Raw genomic sequence first — 20,850 nt, 5'->3', positions numbered from 1 at the left:
AATACGCACACATTTACATTACTTGTATCTATATGTGTTGAACACCATGAGTTCACACCAATGCCTACAATGCCAATTCGACACTACAGTTTTCATTCTAGCCTTCCTCCATTCCGTATGGGTAACTCCTTTCTCTAAGAGTGGGAAATCTAGCTCTTATTCGCCTCAATACATTTACTTATTGTATCAATTAACAGCACCTGGGCAGGATGGGGGATGCACAGTATCCAGCAGCCTGGCAGGAAGTGCCAAGCCCAAACTAGGTAAGGGGGGCATAGTGATAGAGGCTGTGAGGTGTCAGGACCCAAGTGGTGGCAGCTGCCCCACTCACTTTGGCTCCAACGACCTGCTCCAGGCTGCCATCACCCCTGCAGTGATGCCTTCCCCACGCTGCTCAAGCTCTGATGCCCCACTCTAGACTGCTTCTTCTCCACATTTGTGTAGATGCCTACCCTACTCAACCTGCCTAATGGCTTTTGGGCTGAATTATTCTGGAAGGGATGCAGAAAAACGGCCCCATTTTTTTTAAAGCTCCCCAGTGATTCCAATGTGCATCCAGACCTGGGGACCAACATTCTGCTTTACAGACCCTGCAGCCCTGCTGTTTTCCCACTGTCTCACATAAGGAGGAAGCCCAGCATGGTTTTAAATGAATGGTGAAGGTGCCTGGTCTTTCAGAAAGCTCTGCTCAGCTCATGGAAACATGAACATAAAAAATAAGTGTAGTGGTCAGAGAATTGGTCTCTTTAGAGTAAGGTGAATACATTATGGAACAGACTGGAAGAAAACAAAAGACTTGTGTTTGATGAATAATTAGGAGATATCCAGTATAAACCAGATGAATTACAATAAATGATCAACACATCAGAATACTGATTATTTTTTTAAATAGGGATAGAGAGAAACCAGAACAAGGAACAAGTTTGGGAACATCCGTCAGCAAAAGAAGCTTTCAGAAGAGTCGGGCTCATTCATAATTCATATAATAAGTTATATTCATATGAATATAACTTAGCAAGTGACAAAGACCCACCTTTTATTAATCATTACCTACCAATATAGAACTTCTGGCCATAGCCAACGAATTCCTCCTTGTCTGTAACACAGCAAATGGCAGGAACACAATATGGCAGAGGAGAACGAGAACGTTACTTAGAATGGATGCATGAAATTATCTTCAAATCTTCAAGAGACACTATTTCAGTAGCTGGCAGCACAGCTGACTTTATCCTTGAGTGCCTTATTAAAAAATGTCCTAAGCACTTTCCATCCTATCACAGGCACCAAACTATATAGAGACACTATCCAGAAATTTAGCAATACACTGAATGTATTCTGTCTAGTATGGTTGGAACAAAAAACTATCATAGTCTTCTTTAAAGTTATAAGAAAGATATTGAGTCATAGTAAAAACATAAATTTGGGTATGCATTTTTAAATGTACCCAAAGAAAACAGATTTTCAAAAAAGGAAACATATAAACTGGTCTTGGCTTTTACTCATAGATATGGTGTTCTGTAGGTCCTATAATTAATCTCTTTGTTAGAAATGGGTTTTTATTCTTTTCCCTTATGAGGTGGTTCATTCTGTATGAAATTAGTATTTGCTTTATGGCTGCGAATTGTTTCTGACTGTCCAGGACTCTGAGAGACAAGAGTTAGGAAAACTGTGCCCAGCAGTAACATCTAGAGCTTGTTTAAACTTCTGTCTCTGCTTCCACTGGGGTCTCAGAAAAATTGTCCAAAACTCTGGGAAAAAATGTTATAAAAATATCATTTTCAAATTACTTTTTACTAACATGTATTCTTTTTCACTTACACAACTCTGTTCTGATCATCGAAATAATATAGAAAGAGCATTTGTTCATAGAATGAACGGACATATACCTTTCTTCCTTAAGCTTTGTGTTTAAACACCCATTTTAAAATATAAAGAAAACACACCAATATCAATTCCATCTTCTGGTAAGTAAGCATATTTTTCTAACTGAAAATTGGAAATAAGTTTAAAAGGAAATGTTTACTTAGGGATACAGTGATAAAGTTTAATTACTTTCATTGTTCATTTAAAAATATTCTCTATGACATTGTATATCTCATCACTGATTTCACCCTTAAAATATCATATCTTATCTTAAAATATATCCAGTCAAGTATTCATGTTGAGGCACTGAAAGATCTCAAACAGAGCTCTATTTGGCTTATCAAGGACATAAAAATGAGTAGTCACCTTCTGAAAGTTCCTCTGGAGATTTGGATAAGTGAAGAAACAGACATGAAAAAGTTAAGCCTTTGAGAAGATCAAGTTGGCAAAATAAAGACAAATAACAATGAAGACAAATGACACAAGTGAGGCATTCATGTCACCCTTAGAAAAAGTTGTAACCTGGGCAAGACCTGCCAAGGCAAATGAACAACACACAACTGGAAACTCAGAAACTCGTTGGACCTGCCTCTGCTGCCCAGCAGACAGTAACTTTTCCTGCAAGTTGCTTATCTAGACTCTCCTTGAAGGCTTTCTATCCATGCAGACTCCTCTCTACTTGGCTGGCAAAGAATGGGGCTTGAAAGAGAAATTTTCAAGGCAACCGATTTGAGCCTCTTCTTCCCTTCTCTCCCAGAGGCCATCTAGCTGCAACCCTGTGAAGGCAAGGAAGTGGTGGAAGGGCCACTGGGGAAGCTCTGCAACGAGTGTCCTCATTCCTTACCTGTCCGGGTCCAGTCACACATTTCCATCTCCAGCTGGTCCCTTGAAGACAGGTGCAACTGAACACAGAGTGTACTGTTTTCTTTGTTTTCTAGATATCTCAAAACATCCATCACCCCTGTTTTTGTTTGTTTTTTGTTGGGGGGGGGGTGTATGTTTTTATCTGTTTTTTAAAATGGCATTCCTAATTAGACTGTACCATCCAGAAAGATCCAAAAAGGTCACATGATACATCATTCAGAGAAGAGTTGGAACCAAAACTGAAGAAACTTAACTGCCCATTAAATGCTCTAAGTAACAGAATTAAGCATCATGAATGACTGTCGTTATTTATTTAGAAAAAATGCCAGCTGGGTGCCAGTTGTTCCTTAACTGAGCTCCCAAGTGAGCTGGATTCAGAATAATGTACTTGAGAGTTCTCACTCTTTCAACAAAGAGGAGTCCAGAAGGAGTACTTTGCAGTAACTAAGGGCAGCTGCACACTTTCCTCTGCAGTGCTGTTATTAGAGAACTAGCTGCTGATTGCCCCTATTACTTCTTCATTAAAATGCTGGCTAACACTCATGCACTTACATTCTAAGCACTTTACTTATATAAATTATTTTTCCCACTTTAGACGTGGGCACCTGAAGGGCAGAGAGGTTACGTGACAGATGACCCCTGGCTAGTTGGACCAGGATTCATGCTTGGAGAATCCAGCTCCAGTCCATGGCATTGACCACTGCAACATTGTCTCTCCTTTCACAGACATCACAATACCTCTAAGCCTCAACCACAACTTTGGCAGGTAGAGTGCCTCCCAACAAAATGATGCATTGAACAGAGCAAAGAAGGATGACTATAGTCCAGAGGAATTAAAAATTAAACCAATCCCAAACACTGAACCAAGTGTAGATCATTAAATTACCCCTAACAGGAAATTTCTTGGCAGTCCAGTGGTTAGGACTTGACGCTTTCACTGCCGTGGCTCTGGTTCAGTCCCTGGTCCGGGGACTAAGAAACTTAGATCCCACAAGCTGGGCAGCAGTGGGTGGGGGGGGGGGGGAAGGTTACTCCTAACAAGCCAACTATCTAATTGAAAATAGGAAATTTAGAAGCAACATAAATGGTACATAAATAATTTAGGTGAGTAGTTCCCAACTCCATGTGTCTCAATACATTTTTTTAAAGATTTTTTTTATGTGGACCATTGTTAAACTCTTTATTGAATTTGTTACAATATTGCTTCTGTTTCATGTTTTTGATTTTTTGGCCGTGAGGCATGTGGGATCTTAGCTCCCCGACCAGAAATTGAACCCACACCCCCTGCACTGGAAGGCGAAGTCTTAACCACTGGACTGCTAGGGATGTCCCAATGCTATCTTCCATTATAACTAATATTTATAACAATCTCTCTAAGCTTAAAAAATGAAATTCATAGATATATTCTAACACATCATTTTAAAACAGCAACGTAATGCTCTAACTGTAATGTAAAGGAAAATTAAAAGGAAGTAATTTATGTTTTAAAAGGACGTGTTTCAAAAAGTATATATTTCAAAATATAAATCTTTGGGCATGGCTTCTCTAGAAGACATAAACTATTAGATGCTTATACCTACTTATACTGAAGAAGCATGGATTTAAAGGAAGTGAGAAGATCAGAAAATAGTCCTTATATGAAGTATAGAAAAATAGAAGAGCAAAGTAACGAGTGGAGACTAGAACAAAGAGTGTTCTGATAACAGACCAGATTTATTGGTATATATGGGAAAGAGGGAAATTGCCTTAACTGAGGTAGGTGTAATATGCCAAAGCACTGATGAAATGGAGAAAATGAGGAAGCATCATACACTTGGAAGCAAGTTAGTAATGTTAACATGCTCCAAAAGGCTGCCAGTTTTTCAAAATACTCCATGGGACTTACTTTGTTACTAATAACGTCAACATTACGTTGAGGAACAGACACTTGATTATACCATGTGTCATCAATAATGGCAAAAACATATTAAAGAAAAAGAAAATAATTGGTTTGGTATAGATACCTCACTTTCCAGTTGATTTAATATCAGTATGGATTAGAATGTGTGGAATAAATTATTCAGTAATTTCAAGGCAATGTCTTTATTCTATTTAAATGTCTCTCTCCATAATGACTGTCTTCTAAACCAATGAGCTTTTCATGTTACATCTTGTGAAAACTTACATCACTGTTGTGTACTAAAGAACTACTTACTCAGATTCCTAATGAGTTTTGTCTAGCAGGACATTCAGGACATCATGCAGGATGGTCTCACACACAGCAGGTCATCTAGCATCCCTGACTCGCACCAGCTAAAGGCCAGTAGTGTCCCCAATCAACGTGACAACCCAAAAATGCCCCCATAGGGTTCCAAAATGTCCCTAATGAGAAGCACTGCGTATGGTGAAGTTTACAATATCTCATGACTATACTGTTGATGTCTTTAAGCAATTATTGTGTCATTAAAAGTGTTTAAGTTATACCAACATTTGGAATATACATTTAAAAATCAGTATAAAATATTCATGTTTTATTTACCAGATTCAAATGTTTCTTCATCTATGGTTTTCCACGGAGGCAAAAAACCAAAAGTATAGTTACATTACTATCCATACTGAGTCTATAGTTCAACAGTCTAATTCCCTGACCCTACGATTCTGCACACACACCACTTTTAAAATGTTTTTCCTAAATCAAGGCCAACTCAGTGGCGTGTCTGTGGCATATAAAGCCTTAAATGAGTATGTATAAGCAGTGGGGCTGTGATGACAAGAAGGGGTACAGCAGGAGCTTAAAATAAATAAATAAACTCATAAAATAGAAAAGAATAAATAAAATTAAATTAAAAAGAAGCTCAGAGGGAAGGAAAAGGTGGAATGTCACGGTAAACACCAATAGATGGTTGGATTCTATACAGCTTTGCTGCTAGAGGTTTGCTTGAAGCTTTGGGGGGTCCATAAGCAAGGGGAGTGTGGCTAGAAGAAGGAGCATATGAATGGCCTGGTTGGGTTAGGGTTGTTTAGGTGACTGAGAAATACCTGAGATAAACCAAGTCCCTCATCAGTTAAAACGATTCTCGTTAGTGTTTTAGAGAGACATTAAGCATAAAAAAACTAGAATTTATATGGAGAGCAATTAGATATATATAGCAATGTTACCAACACACACATCCTTACATCAGGCAATGCTGCATCTAAGGTATACACACATTTGTGAAACGATATATTTAGCATTGTTTATAATAGAAAAGATTGGACATAATTCAAATGTCTACCAATAAGTGATTATATAAATGCACAATAACTTATTTAACCAATAAACCGTTTAAAATATATGAGGAGGCTCTTTATGTACTACGATGGAATCATCTCCAGGATGTGTATTATTAAGTAAAAAAGCCAGGAACGGAACAGTGTATATAGCATACCATCAAAGAGTACATGCACTTGTGTTTTAAAAAGAAGTGAGAATGAGGGTGTGGGAGAGGAGAAAAAAATATACATCGTTGCACAGAATATGTCTGGAGGGATGCCCAAGAAACTGAGAGCATTTACTGCCTCAAGAAAGAAAACTGAGTAGGGGAACAGGAAGAGAGGGAATTTTGCTGAATATACTTTTGTAGTTTTTGAATTTTAAATATGTGAATGTGTTACCTAATAAAAAATTTTAATTAAAATTACAGAAGGGAAATGAATAGTACTGCAAGTTAAAAACAAAAAACCCAGGATGTGTACTTGGTGAAATAAATATAATGTCAGCGTTATTCTGTAGTTGTTCTGGGAAATACATGTAAATCTTTGAAATACCCAGTACTTAAACATTTCATATCATTATTTAATGTCTAAAAACTAGATTAACCCATAAAGCCAAGACAAAGTCACCTATCAGACTAAAGACTCTTCAACTAGTCTTCCAACAAAATCCTAGTGATTCTTGAACCAATCTTAGTTCTGCCACTAAATTTGGAAAATCTTCTCCCAATTTCCAAAAAAAAATCTAAGAACAGAAATGTGAAGTATTTCTCAGAAATTTGGAACACATGACTATTGATCTATACTAGAATCTACCAGAAAATGGTATCAAACAATAACAAAATAGATATTTTGCTTTTTAAAAATCTGATATCTCGGGCTTCCCTGGTGGCGCAGTGGTTGAGAGTCCGCCTGCCAATGCAGGGGACACAGGTTCGTGCCCCAGTCCGGGAGGATCCCACATGACGCGGAGCGGCTGGGCCCGTGAGCCATGACCGCTGAGCCTGCGCGTCCGGAGCCTGTGCTCCGCAACGGGAGAGGCCACAGCAGTGAGAGGCCCGCGTACCGCAAAATAATAATAATAAAAAATAAATAAATAAAAATTTAAAAATAAAAATCTGATATCTCAATATTTTATAGTATTTCACAATGTAACACCTGAGTGTTACTGTGTGTTCCTGTGATCATTTCCAGAATACTGCTTTCTAGAACACTTTCTAAAAGGTTGGTCTGAAGCATGGAGACATTCCTGAAGCTGTGCTTCCCTTCCATGTGTCAGAACCACAGAAAAAGGCTGCGGTGGGGGATTTATTTTACACATTTCTTCCAGAAAATAGGCTTGTGGCCCCTTGAACTGACTGCTTCAGGAAATCTATAGCTGAGCTGCTTCATATTTCTCCTGGTGGTAAATGTATCAAGAGGAAATGCTACCTGCTTCCACACATTTCTCGTCAATCTTCATGTCATCTTCTATAAAAGAGCATAGAAAGGGAAAACTTGAAGTTAAAATGTTAGTATCACAAATGAAATTCCCTATGTATAGGCTTATGGCAATGAAACTCAGACCACCCTATAATCATGTTATTCTTACAACTATCGCTCACTCGGAGAGATAAAAAGGGCTCTACTGTACTAAATGAAAATGTAGGCTATGGGAGGCCACAGGACATCGAATGGTTAAAATTCTAAAAGCACAGGCTTTTGAATACTGGACAAATTAGTTTACCTCTAAGCCTCATCTTCTGTTTATAAATGGGGGTAGTAATAATACCTACCACATAGGATAGGATTGAGATAATGCAGGAAAAGCTCAGGCACATGGTAAGTGCTCAATAATGTTAATTATTTTTACCTTTAGCTGGGATGTATGTATGAGAATAAAAGAATATAACTTTTAAAACTGTTCATCCTAATACTCAAAGCTCTTTACAGTGTGACCCAAACCCAGCTTTGAAAACTGCTGTCTCTTTCTTGTATCTTACACTCCTGTTAGAGCAGACTCCATTGATTCTTCCTCTGTGCCTTTGCTTAGGCTGTTCCCTTAGCCTGTAATACTTCAAGGTCCATCTCAACACTGATCAAAATGAATATCCTTGCCATGAACTGCACAGCATTTTCTTCCTACTACCTTGAATTCTCTGCTATTGCACATCTACTCTGCCTCGTAATATAATCATTTGGGTGTTTGCCTTATTAGCCCTCCTAGACAGCTCCTTGAAAAGTGGAAATCATCTTAACTAATTTTTACGTATTTTATACAGCTTAGTGTCTTCCACATAGTAGGCACATGACTAATTATCTGTTAAACTGAATTTCCCTTTTAATATCAGAATAGTTGATTTGCACATATATTCTTTAAAAATTTTTTTTCTTTCGGCACTGTATATCTTGAGCCTAGCACAATACCCACAATTCCCAGGTGATCAATAAATACTATTTTAATAAATGTCTTATATGTTGTAAAAGTGCAAATTATAGTTTGTATAATAAGCTATAATATTATAAAGTAATATAATAAATTTATCATCACTTCCTTAAAGATCATATCATTGATGTTTTTAAGTAAAATATGCAATATGAACAATTTTATGAAATAATACTCTTTTATAGAGATAGGAGCACAGATGAACAAGTAACATAGCTGAGATTTTTAACACTGTCGTTCAATTCCTTATATTCATTTAGAGATTATTTTCCAGATCAGTAATTTATAACGGTGAAATCATTAGTTCCTAGCACATAACTAGAGGGTTTTGATTTAAAGGCAAACAAAAACTAGAATTGTCATTCCTGTTTCACAGAGGCCAGGAGAGACTCTCTAATAACAGCACACGTAGTCCCGGTTTTTCTAATATGTAACTCTGGGGTCTAAAAGAGCCACGGATTTTGCGCTCTCAAAATTAACAATTCCAGGGACTTCCCTGGTGGTCCAGTGGTAAAGAATCTGCCTTACAATGCAGGGGATGCGGGTTCAATCCTTGGTGGGGGACCTAAGATTCCACATGCTGCGGGGCAACAAAGCCTGCATGCCACATCTACTGAGTTTGGGCAACTCAACTAGAGAACCCATGTGTCGCAAACTACAGAGCCCACGTGCTCTGGAGCCCGCGCGCCATAGCTAGAGAGAATTCCGCGCGCTGCAGCGAAAGATCCCGCATGCTTCAACAAAGATCCCACGCGCCACAACTAAGACCCAACGCAGCCTAAAATAAATAAATCTTTTATAAAAAATGAACAATTCCACACTATGGGCTAGGGTGAGTGTTATGGACTGATTTGTATCCTCCACAAATGCATACATATGTTGAAATCCTAGCCCCCAGATGACTGTATTTGGAGACGGGGTCTTTAAGGAGATAATTAAGATTAAATGAGGTCATAAAGTTGGGGCCCTAATCCAAAAGGACTGGTGGCCTTATAAGAAGAGGAAAAGAAACCGCACTAATCTCTATCTCTCTCTCTTTCTCTCTCTTCTCCCTCTCTCCCCACACACTTCTCCCACCCCGCATTCACGGAGGGAAGACCATGTGAGCACACAGAGAGAAGGCAGCCATCTGCGAGCCAGGAAGAAAAGTCTCCTCAGAAACCAACCCTGTCAGAACACTGATCTTGGACTTAGAGTCCCCAGAACTGTGAGAAATAAATGTCCGTGGTTAAAGTCACCCAGTCTGTGTGATCTTGCTATGGCAGCCTGAGCTGACAGACAGTGGGCTTGTCACCCAGCAAGACCACAGGGACCCAAGGGCCTGTCCATGTTCCTCCCCCTCCCCTTTCCAATTTCAGGGATGAAATGTGGATGGTGGCAAAGGGGACTGCTCTTCTCTCTTCTTTTCCCCTCTCCACAAGTAGACAGCCTCTTGCTTTCTTGCTTGTGTGTGTGTGTTTGGCATCATAATGAGTCATCTTGGTGTCTGAGCACGGAGAAGGGGAGAGGTAATAACTGGAGGCCCCATTTGCCCCTGATGTAGTGCCCTTCAGACAGAGAGCAGCTTTAATCCAGACCACGCTGTTTGCAACTTCTGACAATGTTCTTACCTTATCGATCTTTTCATCCATACAATGGGAACAATAACAATTCCATTACAGGGTTATTTTTAGACATTGTGTACAAAGCAGTTGAAACAAAACAGAGGATCAGTTTCACAACTTTCATTGAATTCTTACCATGTGCTGTGTTAGATTCTGGGGCTGCGTGTAAATGTTGGTTCTCTTCTTTTATTCCTCTCAGTGTTAAGAACAATTACACAGTGTGTGTTCTTTTGACTGACATCTTTTCATAAATTAGGGTATTAGTGATTAGCACACTATGAGGCACACAGGAAGAGCTTAATAAATAGCTGAATTGAAATTGAAGTGAATTAAGAAAACTATAGGAAATTTCTAGGAGGCTTTGGAGATGAGTTTTTTTCCCCCACAAATACTATTTCTTACCTTCTTCCATAGAAATCGCTGGGTACAGAAAAATGATTGAAGCAGGGGAAAAAAGAGAGAGCGGGCACAATAGTTTATGCTATAGTTTATCAGATTAATTTACCTACAGTAAGAAAAGCAAAGTGCCAAAATTATTCTCTAAAAATTCAATGGAGATTTAGTAACAAAATGATAAGTGAATATCCTATAGAAACCAATAAATTTATGAGCCTTGTTGGAAATGGGATCTATTTGCTTCTGGCAAATCCTATTCCCTTCTATCCCGATAAGCTCTGTAAGAGTTGCATTCTATTCATTTCTGAATTAATGCGCTTATTATTTATTCATTATATTTTAGGAACTCAAATCTTGAATGGAAAGAAGGAAAGAAAGAGAGAGAAAGGGAGGAAGAAAAGAAGGAAGGAGGAGAGAAAGGAAGGAGAGAGAGAGAGGAGGGAGGGAAAGAAAGAGGGATGACAATTACAAGTGCATCTTCAGTAAATAACTTTTTAATAACATCTGTAAACTAACATACGCCTGGAATTTTTCAATAACTCTTGAGTAATAAAGTTGCCTATACATCCTGAGTAGTAACTGTTTCCTGAGATTTTTTTTTCCCATGGTAACATTCAGGCAGAACAGAAAGATACAAAATAATATTTATTTGAAATATCATCTACAACAGTTAAAAAGAAATGACCTGATAGTTTAGAAAATGATGTGCTCCATGAGAAACATCCCTGGGGCTTTCCTGGTGGCACAGTGGTTAAGAATCCGCCTGCCAATGCAGGGGACATGGGTTCGAGCCCTGGTTCAGGAAGATCCCACATGCCGCGGAGCAACTAAGCCTATGCACCACAACTACTGAGCCTGAGCTCTAGAGCCCGTGAGCCACAACTACTGAGCCCGTGTGGCACGACTACTGAAGCTCGTGAGCCCTAGAGCCTGTGCTCTGCAACAAGAGAAGCCACCGCAATGAGAAGCCCCCGCACTGCAACGAAGAGTAGCCCCTGCTCGTCACAACCAGAGAAAGTCTGCATACAGCAACAAAGACCCAACGCATCCAAAAATAAATAAATTAAATAAATAAATTTAAAAAAAAGAAACATCCCTGTGAGAGGTGACCCTTTAACTCAGTGGCTCCATACTTGGGGTTCCTGGACTCAGAGATTTGTAAGGATAATAATATGTGGCTGCAAACTCTTTTCAGGATGGACTTTGCAAAATTCTAATAGAAATGGCACATAGGCTATGCAAGCAAGTTAGATGTCAACCCGTGGCCCTACTAGCTATCAGATATTGGTTAGAAGCTTAGCACTTTCACATGCCTTTGATAAATAGAATAGGAAAATGGGTTAAAGAAGTACTTCAATCTGGTTTGGTAAACAAACTTTTTCAAAGCACAGGGGAAATAACTAAAATATCACTATGAAGATTATATCATGACAAATGTTTTGATAAAATGTCAAGTTAAAGAAAAAGATAAAAAGTAGTATTGCAACTGTTACTGTAACCATGTAAAATATGGTTCTATAACGGGAAGACAGTATGAAAATATGGTCAATGTAAAGGAATTTTAAGAGTGTTTTCTTTCAAAGATGTCTCTATAGTTGTCATCATATCTTTTCAAGGGAAAAATAATAATTTTTGGCTTAGAGAATTGAGAAGTAAAGTGGATGAGGACTCTCCACGGGCAAATCTATGTTTACTTTAGTGCCCTCCCAGCCTCCTGTCCGTGCCCCTCTCCCTCTCCCTCCTCCGGGCACCTCTTCCCCTTCTGTAACTCCTGCCAGAGAGCATTTCAGACGGTCCTTGATCAGCAGGTTCTAGCTGGGCTCTATGAGCTACTGACACCCTTCATTAAGGGAGTAAGTCGTTCACAAGCATTCGCCACCATGAATCCCTTTGCTGACCATTCCTCCGCCGCCATCTAAAATACTGTGAAGTGAACAAACTACACTCATTAAATAATAATTCAGTCCCATGTTTACTCATCAAAGGCACACAAACTGTGCCGCTCTGCAGCCTTGCTTGCCAGTAGGTGTATAATGTATGGACTAGCTGTAGACACCTCAGGGGACTTCAAGCCAGGGAGTGATCACGAGAACATTTGCATTTTCACAAACTGAAAACTCTTCTAAATCCAAAGGAATGAATGTCTATGGTAGGATTTCAGATGGCTGCCAGGAGGCTATCTGGGGTACGGGGACATTTAAAGATCCTCTGTTGGGCGGGAAGCCAGCCCTGGGAGAGAGGGAGCTGTCTTTCTCGGGATGCACAGGCTGGGTTTGAGGTGTCAGCACACTCACATATGGTGGATTTGAGGTTGTTGTGAGGCTGATATGGCTGAGACCACCAGAACTCCCGTTGCTTCCTATGCAAAAAGAAATACACTGTGAGAAGGAAAAATAAAAAGTAATCCAGGTTCACCCAGGTGAAATAGATCCAGGATAGAATGTTTCCTAGAATTCTGTTGCTTCCAACCAAGTGAACAAGGAGATTTCACCTCCAAACACACTGTCAAATACATTCTCCAAATGTATGGCCTTATCATTCTTTCCTGCCTCACAGCATCTTTTCAGAGTCACACTGACTTAGGGTGAAAATCTGGCCTGAGACCACGAGTGCACATGCCACAGAGCTTCACTGCATGAGCCATGGCTCCTGCATCTCTGTCATGTTAGCCCGCTCCAGCTGGTCTCAGAATTTTCACCGCATGTTCTGGTCTCCCTCCCAGGCTGTGATGCTCTCTACAGTCCCTTTAGAGCCACATGAATTTCAGTTCCTTCCGTTGTCCTTTGTGCGCTAATCTAGTAAACCTGCCATTTCTGTGTGCTCCTTGCAAGACCCCCACTGGAATCTCCTTGCCACTCTCTGCTCTGAGACCATGAGGACTAATCTCATTAGGGCTTTATCCCTGTGTGTGTCCTCAGGTCATCCCTTATCCTCTGCACTTTAATCCCTGTAAGGCTCCATCCACCACCTGCCACTCCCTGAAGCCCTTTCACACACCCTCTGGAACTGGCAGTAAATCTCCAGCGAAATCTCTCAAACCTCCTCCTGCACTTTGAGTGAGCCCTTCACCTTCTCGTTCTAACTAAACCCAGGTCCCCCTGAGCTCACTGCTCCCCTGCCCCTTTTGAGAGGTGGCTCCTTCCTCTCCCACTCCCAGTGGCGTGTGGGTAAACCAGCCCGGGGAGATGAGTCCTCATGGGCAGCTTTGCAGGTTTTTCTAGTGTCAATATTCCCATTGGGGCTGATTTCAAGCTGCCACCCCGACGTCACTGACCGCGGGTGTGAGAAGGGTGCACACAGGCTCTGTGAGCTGGCTCCAGCACACCACTGCATGAGGCCCTCACTCCATGGGGCCTGGAGGTGGGGCCTGTGTCCTGCTTCTCCTGGCCATCTCCAGACTATATCCCTCTTCCCTAGATGCCCTCACTTTGAAAGCCATTTCCCCGACTCTTCAGGAAGCCATTCTCAGATTATTCCTGCTAACTCCCATGCTTTTAACACTGCTCTGTCATAATGCATGACGATTTTATTAGGCACAAAGATGTCCCTTCCAACACCCTGGCCTCTTGGTTCCTTGATCTCCTCTCTTCCAATGACCTTCCAATGACCCCAGCCACTGCATCCCACTGTCATACCCGAGGCCTTTCAGTACCCAAAACTACAATCTCTATATAATTTCTGTTTCTAGCATCCCTTTCTTCTACCAGCACTCCTATCTTCCCAACCCCAATAATCTATCAACCCCATAGGGACCTATAATCCATTGATTTGACTTCCTTTCCACTGACCCTACCCTGTCACCTCCTCCCTTAACAAGCTTAAATGTCATGGTCTTTCATTAAAATCACTCCCTTTTCCCTCTCTTGATTTACTGTTAAATCTGACTCCCTGTCTAATCTGGCCCTGCCCCCCAGGAAGCTGGCCAGACTCACTATAAATTTATGACCTTTAACCTTAAGTGGGCCCTTAATGCTGATGATACTGTATTTATCTAACCAATTTGCTCTCCAGTTCTCATAGAAACTTTTCAAGCTTTCTCCTCTTTCCTTCCCAATATCTCCTACCCACCCTTACTCTCAGCTTATGACATTGCTTATTCCACTGAGAAAATAAGAGCAGATGGAAGAGACCTTCCATAAACTCCCACCATATCCCTCACCCTCAGCTGTGCCCACACACTCTGGATTCCCTACTGCTACTATTACTGTGGGTGAACTGTTCATGATCCTGTATAAGGCCAACCCCTCTATTTATAGGCTCCATCACATCTCCTCCTGCTTCCCCAAGGACAACAAGAGCAGCAATGTTCCCTTCTTTCTCCTGTATCATAAAGTTTTCCCTCTCATTGGATTTTTCCCATTACCATTATCTACCCTATCTAAAAAAGTTCTCTCATACCACTCCACTTTCCCCTCTAGCTACTTGTCCATTGTTCTGCTCTGCTTTATACAAAATGTCTCAAAGAATTTTCCATGCTCATTGTTGTCAATGTCTTCAAATCTCCTTTTACTAAGATTTTGGTCCCACCGCATCCACTGAAATTGCTTTTATCAAGATCACCAACAACTTCTGTTGCTAAATCCAGTGGTCAATTCTCAGTCCCCTCAGCGGTGGTTGACATAGTTGATCAGGACACTCTACCATCTTGATTTTGGTCTGCCTCATCGGCCATTCCTTCTCAGTCTCCTTTGCTAGTCCCTTTTCTTCTTCGTTATCTCTTAACATTGGCTGAGTCTTGGACCTCTCATTCTATTTTCTTTCTATCCTTAATCCCTTCCTTGGACCTCAATAGCACCAAGGTGATGGTGGAAAGTTGAGATTCAGTAACTGAGCTTTCAACTCAGCCTTGAAAGATTATAGAGGGAGTCAGAACTACCTTTAAAAGTTTAATTTAGCTTCCCAAGTACTCTTCTCTCTTTTCTAATTGATACGATTATTCTGGTCCCTTCAGTGTTTAAGATGTTTAGAGCATATTGACAAGTTGACATTTGGATTTAGAGACCAGTGTGTGTTCATCTATCTGCTTGTCTCTCTTTCTCTCATCTTAGCTGCAATAACAGAAGCCTGAGAAAACGTTTTGTTTCCTGATGGCTCGGTCTTGAGTCCAGGAGTGATGACTTTTCTTACCTCTTCAGAAGGTGCGTGGAAGGGATTAGGCCAGCACAGGTACCAAGATCTGAGATTTTCCGGGCTTGCCACCAGAGGGCATCATTCTGGTCCACAATCTGGAGGATGTCCCCCTTCTGGAAAGGCAAGCCGGCATCCATGCAGGGGATGGCAGGGTCCTCCTGGGGCCAGTACTCAGTCATGGCACGAACATATACCTGACAGTAGGTGCATAATGACACCTCAGAAGAATCCTTACCCCTGGGTTGTTAAGACTTAAAACCATCTCTCCCACTCTTCCATCTACTGGTGCTATCTTTCCTCTCCAACCTCACCAAAAAGAACTTCCTTCTTGAACTGAGTCTAAGAGCCATGAAAAAAAAAAAAAGTGAGTTTGGGAATAGAATCTTTCAGCTCTGAGAAGTTTTTGCTCAAATGCTCACCATTCTTGATGTTACTTCTTCACTTCTTGGTACCCCATCTCCTGTTATTGTATTCATTTACTGATTTGCCTCTCATGTCATCAGTATCGAAAAATATGCAATACAGTATTGAACAAATCTTCAATACATTATAGAGGATAGTAATAAGATACAAAGTACATCATAGTTGTTATTGTTATTGGAGGATTTCCTGTGTGTGGGTATGAAGGCTCAGTAAATTCTTACCATCTTTTGGCTATTAACAGGAGGGTCAGAAACTGGAACCACCTTGAATATGATTGTGCCACGAGACATGGCCTAGAAAATGTCAGAGGAAAGAATGACAAATCGCAGAGTTCACTGGGTTACTGGGGTTTGGCAGACAGAAGGTACAATTCAATGTGTGCAGGTCAAATGGTGACATCTCCCACAGGGGCTTTTACAAGGGCTCAACAGCTAAATATCACCACCCAGAAATGGACATTAGGAAGAAATTGAGCTTCACTTCTGTCCTGCTGTGGGACTTCCAGGATCACTGGTCTGTTAAAACCCACACTGAGGCCTGGCTTCTCGCAGGGACCCTCCATCTCGCTGCTGCCGGGACACCACACTCAGCAAGGTCTTATTCCCACAGGCACTAAGGAAGGAGAGGAGCTCTTGGTCTGACTTTCCCTCCTCTTATCTCAGTCAGTAATTATTTCCTGAAAAATGATTTCTGCATCAGGCAGCCTAGTCTTATGCGGAAGAAGATAAAGGGCCCCCAAGTCTTCTGGGGGGAACTGACGTCTCCAAACTAATGGTGGAGGAAACAGAGAGCCTCTTAGTTTGATGGGAGAGGTAAGAATCCCCCTGTCACACACACTGTGATGGGCATTGGAGATCCTAGAGATTAACAAGAAAGATCTCGGTCTCACTTGGGAATTTCACAATCCCACTGTCCTGGCAACTCCACAGCTGGAGCTGAAAGGGCTGAGGTGGAGGCATGTGTGTCTGTGACTGACAGTCCTTTAAGCTCCCGGTGCAGTATCTTTTACACCACACAGAATCTTGCCTGGTGGTTTGCAAAATATTTCGGTGCTTGGTATACTCCTTATAATACTCCTTATATAATACTCCTTATAATACTCCTTATATAATACTCCATATAATACTCCTTATAATACTCCTTATAATACTCCTTATATAATACTCCTTATAATACCACTCCTCCTCTCAGTCCCTAAGGCACATCTATGAAAATCTAGAGTTCCCCCAAGAACCCAGTTTGAGAACCACTAGTCTATGTAATATATAATAATTGACCTCAGGCCCCACCCTGGGGGTGTACATGGGGGGAGGTGTGTGGGGAAAGCTGCTATGGCTACTGACAGCTGGACAGTGACTCGGGCAATGGTTTGAAGGATGGGAATGGGAACCGAAAAGAGTTACCAAAAGCTCATATAATCAGGTCACACCACCATTTCAACCACCAGGACAGTGGCAGGGCCAGCAGGGATGTCCCCCTCCCCATATGCTGCCCTCTGGAGACTTCTTTTCTACCCCAAAGCTGCCTCAAGGAAACTGCATAAACATGTAAGGGGAGCAAGAGGTGGTTTGCTCGGGTTCAGACACTCCTCCACTGTCTCACTCTGCCCACCCCGGGCTCGGTTTCCAGTGGAGCAACCCAGGTGACGAGGGACCTGGGCTGGGCGGTCTGGCAGTCTTCCTGAGGCTGAAAGAGCAGCTTGTGAAGGGAGGTATCCAGAAGGGGCCAGATCCCCTGAGGAGGCGGATGGGGGAAGGCGGACGAGCTGCATAGAAACAGACAAGTTCTGGGGCCTAGAGAGAGGAAGCTGCCTAGCGGGACCCGAATCCCCCTCCAATTACAGTGCACACGCCATGGGCTGACGTGACGTGGCACTGAGTCATGGGGAAGGCGAGGAGGAGACTGTTACCAGAATATGGATCACTTGCTCAGGGTCCAGTCCTTCAACTGAAACTCCATTCACTTCCACCAGTTTGTCTCCAGCATATAACAACCCTAGGCAAACAGGAACACAAAACAAAGAGGGGTACAAAAAAACTTTCACAAATGGCGGTAGCCATCCCAAAGCTCCTTAACCCAAGCAGGCTCTGACATCTTAAATTCATGGTGAAATAATAATCATAATAATAAAGCAAACTGGCTATTCCAATTTACACCACCACCAAAATGCATGAGAATTGCATTTTTCTACCTTTCCACCAACACTGGGTATTAAGTGGTGGTGATATTTTTATTTTCACTAATCTGATGTTGTAAGATGGAACTGGAACTCTGGTAAGAAGATAACACGAAAAATAAAGCTGTCGGGGTCATGAGAAAATGTCAGATGAAAAGGAAATTGGGGGTATTCTTCAAAAGAGAAAATGTGGAGAAACTTGAGGGTTAAGATTGAGGCTTGAGAAATATGACGTAAGACAGTGCAGATAAGAAGCAGGATGACATCACGGAACAGAAACCAAGGATGATGAAAATTTTAAGCAAGGTGCTGTCAACAACATCAAATGTGCTGCAGAAGTAAAAATAAGACTGAGGCTGACAGAAGGGCCAGTGGACTTAGCAACTAGGATGTCCCTGGGTAATTTCTCTAAGAACGCTGGGGTATGAACGTTGCACCAGGTTTCCAGGGTCATATACAGTGAGGACACACGTAGCAGGTACAGAACAGCTCGTTTCAGAAGCACAGTGATGAAAAGAAGGAAATTTGGTTCTCTGGTAGAAAAGACAAGCAACAGGTGTTTGAAGACGGGGAAGAGAGATGCCTTTTTGAACACAGAAGGACCAAGTGAAGCGTGAAAGTTGGGAATATAGAGTGAGGCAGACCTGGACTTGAATCCTGACTCACCCTGTGAAACCCTGAGCAAGTTAGGTGGTTAATCTCTTTGAGCCTCAGTTTCCTCATCTATATGATAGCCTGATAATACTTACCTTGTTAGGTTTACATGGGAATGTAAAGTAAGGGAACATTAATTTAGTGCCTAGAATGGAGGGACTCAGTGAGGAAGGGCAATGGGACTTCTCTGGAATATTCCTTTCTTCCTTCTTAGTAACCAAGCAATAGAACTTATTAAAGCTCAACCTCAGTTAGGAAAGAGGGGCTTCCCCGGGAAGATTAAACAATCATTCCCTGTTTTCCTGGTCACGCTTGCACCCTGCTGCTCCAGCTTACCACTCCTCTCCGCCAGCCCACCATGGATGACTCTGGCCACCAGGATGTCCCCTGTCATCTCATGGCGCTTGATGGTAGCTCCCTGGGGAGAGAGTACAGTAGAACCCCTTTTTACCTAACATGACCACTTCCCTGGGGGCTTCCCTCAGTGTCGCTCTGGTCTTTCGGACAAGGGTATTCATACCACCAGGGCCATACGTACTGTGCCATGAAAAATGAAAGGCCATTCAACCTTGGTCTAGCAAAGTCTACATCTAACCACATAGACATCAAAGAATATTGAGATCCTTCCAAAGGTAAAGAAAACTCCCACAATTACAACCTAATCAAAGGGATTATGCTTAGAAAAATCAAATTAATGCCTTACTTAGCTTCCCCTTTATAGAGGAAAAAAACGTAGGCAAATATATTAGAACAGAGTAAAATATATGTACATGTCACAGAGCCAAATAATAAAATAAAAGAATTTCTTATGTCTCACAGCTCTTAGAAAACAAAAACACTAAGCCGAAACCTTCCCTGGTGAAAACATTACAACCTGTAATGTGCTTGAAATCACAGGCAAAATTCATTAAGATACAGTTTCGCCATTATTATCATGGATTCCCTCACATTGTCTGATTGCCTCACACTACATCTGTGACTACAGACAAGAATACTGCCCAAGTAATTACTAGAGATAACTTAGCTCATAATTAACCCTGGTGTAATCCTAAATGAAAAGGTAAAATGATTTCCTTACCAGGGGCTGCTGGTTTTTCACCATGCAAACAATCCTCATTGCTTCCTCGCTCTCAGGGATGTTGTCTGGCAGTGGAGGGAGAAGAGGTTCAAAGTCTTTCTGAGCCACGGTGTCATGGGCACTGAGCAAGGCCTGGGAACAGAGAAGGAAAAGGGGAACAAACGTCACACATAGGACACACCCGCCTAGAAGATGCTGACTCAATACTATGTGAGATACAACAACCAACACGTATGTGCCAGGCATAGTTCTAAGTGTTTCATGTGGATTAACTCAATTTTCACAATAATCCTGAGGCAGGTATATATTTTTTTAAATTTTTAAAATTTATTTTAATACAATTTGTAAAGGTTACTTTCCATTTACTGTTATTACAAAATAGTGGCTATTCCCCATGTTGTACAATACACCCTTGTAGGCTATCTTTCACCCAATAGTTTATACCTACCACTCCTCCACTCCCATATTGCCTGCCCCACTCCACTGGTAACTACTAATTTGTTCTCTCTATCTGTGAGTTTGCTCCTTTTTTGTTATATTCACTAGATTGTTGTATTTTTTCGATTCCACATGTGACATCATACAGTATTTGTCTTTCTCTGTTTGACTTATTTCACTAAGCATAATGCCCTCCAAATGCATCCATGTTGCTGTAAATGGCAAAATTTCATTCTTTTTTATGGCTGAGTAGTATTCCATTGTATATATATACCACATCTTCTTTGTCCATTCATCTGTTCATGGACACTTAGGTTGCTTTCATACCTTGGCAATTGTAAATAATGCTGCTATGAACATTGGGGTGCATGTATCTTTTCAGATTCATGTTTTTGGTGTTTTTTGACATATACCCAGGAATGGAATCACTGAGTCATATGGTAGTTCTATTTTTAGTTTTCTGAGAAAACTCCACACTGTTTTCCACAGTGGCTGCATCAACTTATTGATACAAGTGTTCCCTTTTCTCCACATCCTTGTGAGGCAAGTATATTTATTTCCCCCATTT

The 20,850-nt window shown here is 41.3% G+C and overlaps 1 protein-coding gene across 1 annotated transcript in view; it reads right to left on the bottom strand.

The window, feature by feature from the left end:
- Positions 1–20,850, bottom strand: part of MPP4 (MAGUK p55 scaffold protein 4) — a 38,131-nt gene that overhangs the window by 9,987 nt on the left and 7,294 nt on the right. Inside the window, exons 5-15 of the mRNA XM_060015595.1 lie at positions 19,845–19,976; positions 19,103–19,184; positions 17,846–17,931; positions 16,158–16,229; positions 15,511–15,707; positions 12,678–12,742; positions 10,390–10,407; positions 7,390–7,428; positions 5,246–5,266; positions 2,230–2,244; positions 1,055–1,096 (exon numbers count right to left, since the gene is read on the bottom strand). Coding sequence (XP_059871578.1) covers positions 1,055–1,096; positions 2,230–2,244; positions 5,246–5,266; positions 7,390–7,428; positions 10,390–10,407; positions 12,678–12,742; positions 15,511–15,707; positions 16,158–16,229; positions 17,846–17,931; positions 19,103–19,184; positions 19,845–19,976 — 769 coding nt within the window. The remainder of the gene's footprint in view (positions 1–1,054; positions 1,097–2,229; positions 2,245–5,245; positions 5,267–7,389; positions 7,429–10,389; positions 10,408–12,677; positions 12,743–15,510; positions 15,708–16,157; positions 16,230–17,845; positions 17,932–19,102; positions 19,185–19,844; positions 19,977–20,850) is intronic.

The sequence above is a fragment of the Delphinus delphis genome, chromosome 7 (genome assembly GCF_949987515.2).
Source record: "Delphinus delphis chromosome 7, mDelDel1.2, whole genome shotgun sequence".
NCBI lineage: Eukaryota > Metazoa > Chordata > Mammalia > Artiodactyla > Delphinidae > Delphinus > Delphinus delphis.
Note: the sequence above shows the minus strand (reverse complement) of the source record. Positions and strands in the feature narration are given on the sequence as shown.